The sequence below is a fragment of the Octopus bimaculoides genome, chromosome 5 (genome assembly GCF_001194135.2).
Source record: "Octopus bimaculoides isolate UCB-OBI-ISO-001 chromosome 5, ASM119413v2, whole genome shotgun sequence".
In the NCBI taxonomy this organism is placed as follows: domain Eukaryota; kingdom Metazoa; phylum Mollusca; class Cephalopoda; order Octopoda; family Octopodidae; genus Octopus; species Octopus bimaculoides.
Genome location: NC_068985.1, coordinates 22,784,188 through 22,787,165, shown reverse-complemented (window position 1 = coordinate 22,787,165; position 2,978 = coordinate 22,784,188). Strand labels below are relative to the sequence as shown.

The 2,978-nt window shown below is 34.5% G+C and overlaps 1 protein-coding gene across 1 annotated transcript in view; it reads left to right on the top strand.

The window, feature by feature from the left end:
• LOC106879330 (very low-density lipoprotein receptor) overlaps positions 1 to 2,978 on the top strand; it is a 22,823-nt gene that overhangs the window by 16,018 nt on the left and 3,827 nt on the right. The window contains exon 5 of the mRNA XM_052968024.1: positions 2,347 to 2,417. Within this exon, the coding sequence (XP_052823984.1) occupies positions 2,347 to 2,417 (71 nt within the window). The remainder of the gene's footprint in view (positions 1 to 2,346; positions 2,418 to 2,978) is intronic.

Sequence of the window (2,978 nt, the reverse complement as noted above, 5' to 3'; positions counted from 1 at the left end):
ATATATATATATATATATATATATATATACTGGAGTAAGCACATAAATGTGCAACAAGGTAGAAAAAAGAGTACTCAAATACCACAGGTAGAGTAATATGCTTTATTTAAAAGCAGCAGAAATATAAAAAAAGACTGTTCCTCGAAGTTTCACGTTCCCGTTCATCGGACAGTTTTGTTAGAAATAGGAAAGAAGTGATGAAGCAATCAAAACTTTGAGTTTTGATTGCCTATCATTTCTTTCCCATTTGACAATATGGGTGCATACTTTGGTGAATAAAACTATTCCTTGTATTTATAAAACATTAGCAAACATTTTATTTCTACAAATTTCATACTTGATGAATAATATATATATATATATATATATATATATATATATCATCATTATCGTCATCATTATTGTCATCACTTAACATCCATTGTCCATACAGGCATGGAATGGCGGGTTTCACCAGAGCGGGGAAGCTGGAAGGTTGTACAAGACTCAGTCTTTTTTGGCATGATTTCTACAGTTGGATGCCCTTCTTAATGTCATGAACAGTCACCAGTCCAACATTATTATTATCCTTTAATATCTGCATTCTATGCAGGCATGAGTGAGATGGTTTGACAGATGCCAGCCAGGCAAAACCTGCACTACACTTCTGTGTCTGTTTTGGTAAGGTTTTTACAGCTGGATGTCCTTCCTATCATCAACCACCCAGTACAGTGGACTCAATCCTTTTTTATGTTGCACAAGTACAAGTGAGGTCAGATTTGGCAAGGTTTCTACAGATGGATGCTCTTCCAAATGCCAACAACTTTACAGTGCAGACTGGATACTTCTAAGTGGCACCTGCACTGACTGTGTCACCAAATAACTTGCAAGACAAAAATCTTTAGAGAGTGGAGGGGCATTGGAGGAGGTGATCTTGTGTCAGATGTTGAAAGGCTATAGCGAGACAGAAAGACTTGATAACGATGACACAGAGAAACAGGACCTTGAGGACAAGATTGGGGAGTGAGAAGTAAGCATAGTACACAAAGGAGGAAATATGAGGAAGAGAAGAGATGTAGAGATGTAGTTTGGTTTGTTGGGGTAGGATGCATGAAAAGTTTTCTTGTTACATGTGAGTGGAACACAGAGGTCAGGGGCTAGCGGTTGGCAATGCTACAGTGAAACAAGGCCAAGAGGACAAGAGTGGGAAGTGGGAGGTAGCATAGTGCATAAAAGAGGAAATGTGAGGATATATGAATATATGTATGTAAGCATGAACATCTGTGGTGGGCAGAGAGATCGGTGAACCATTCCAAATGTGGAAGCAGTACTTGTAATAATTTGCAATCATTATTAGAAATGAGAAACCAACAGGAATTTGACTCAGTGAAAGAAAAAGCAAGATGACTGTAGGGCTGAAGAGACACAAAACATAAACGCCACTTCATAGAAAGTTAAATACAGCCCATTTAAATTAAAATTACGAAAATAATCCTTGCAATTTTTCCTTTTTATGTCTACTGCAAGAAGCTGGCTTTGCAACCACATGGTTCCAAGTTCAGTCCCACTACAGAGCACCTTGGGAAAGTGTCTTCCACTATAGCCTCAGCCCTTCCAACACCTTGTGAGTGGATTTGGTTAATGGTTGGAATCTCATTGTGTATAATATATATGTGTGTTTATGTGTCTTTGTGTTTGTGCAACTCCCTCCATCAAAATTTGACAACCAATGTTGGTATATTAAAGTCCCAGTAATTTAGTAGTACAACAAAAGTAACTGATAGAATAAGTGAGGCTTTAAAAAAAAGAACTGGGGCCAATTTATTTCACTAAACTCTTCAAGCAGTGTCCCTGCATGACTGGGATACTGCTTGACAGGTTTATTCAAATGACTGAAACAAGTAAATGATAAAAAGTAAAAGATTTGTTTGACTATTTCAGTTATAGTTACAACTACACAAGCACCAGTAACAACTTTCTCTCTGGACTGTCCAGTTAATGAAATTTACTGTTCAGCATCAAAGGCGTAAGATAACTCATTTTTTCTTTCTCATCCTATTAACCATTTTAATATTCATAAGCAATGAATATGTTTCAATAATATGTTATAAAGTAGTAGGAGGAAAAGCAAATCTTGTTATAATTTTATGAAAGTTGAACACAACTTGCTGTTACATATATTAGATGTGACTGTGAAAGTAACTCTGGTTTCTCGTGCAATAAATTTTTCTCTTGATCACACTAGAATGAATATTTTCTTTCATCAACTAGACAAAAAATATTTTCTTCTCAAAAGCAATAAATCAAAATACACACATAAGTATTGCTTAAGTTGATTTCTAAATAAACAAAATTTCATTATAGTAACTGCATTCCACTTATTTGGAAATGTGATGGACAAAATGACTGCCCTGATGGTGAAGATGAGAAAGATTGCGGTATGTATAATAATGAAATGATTTTAATTCAATGCAAATGGCTATATTTGAATTTGTAAATATGATTATAACAAGCTTGCCACAATCCTGTAAGTGTGTAAAATAAATTATTCTATATTATTTATGAAGGTAACTTACAAATGATAGAAAATTGTTCTCTCAGTTCTGGTCAAGCTTCAATGATACCTAAATATGACTAATAAAGTATGCTGCAATTGTTTCACATTTTCATTCTATTGCTAATTATTGACAGCTTGTGTATTTCTAAAGCATAAATTTTTCATCTTATTCTTTTCTCCTTAATCACTTTATTTCATTTTCTTTTCTATATGTGATGTTTGCATATACATAAAGCCTTCTCTTCCTATCCTTCATTTCTCCAATCTGGATTTCAGTAACAAAGATTTCCACTTAGACTGAAGATCTCTTTTTCATAAGTAATGTGCTTTAAATTGTTTTCCCATTTGATCTTAGTAGTTTGGTGTAGAGTGCTTAATATTCTAAAGTGTGTCTGGGTGTGTGCATGCGAATCTATATCTATACCTATATCTACATATATAT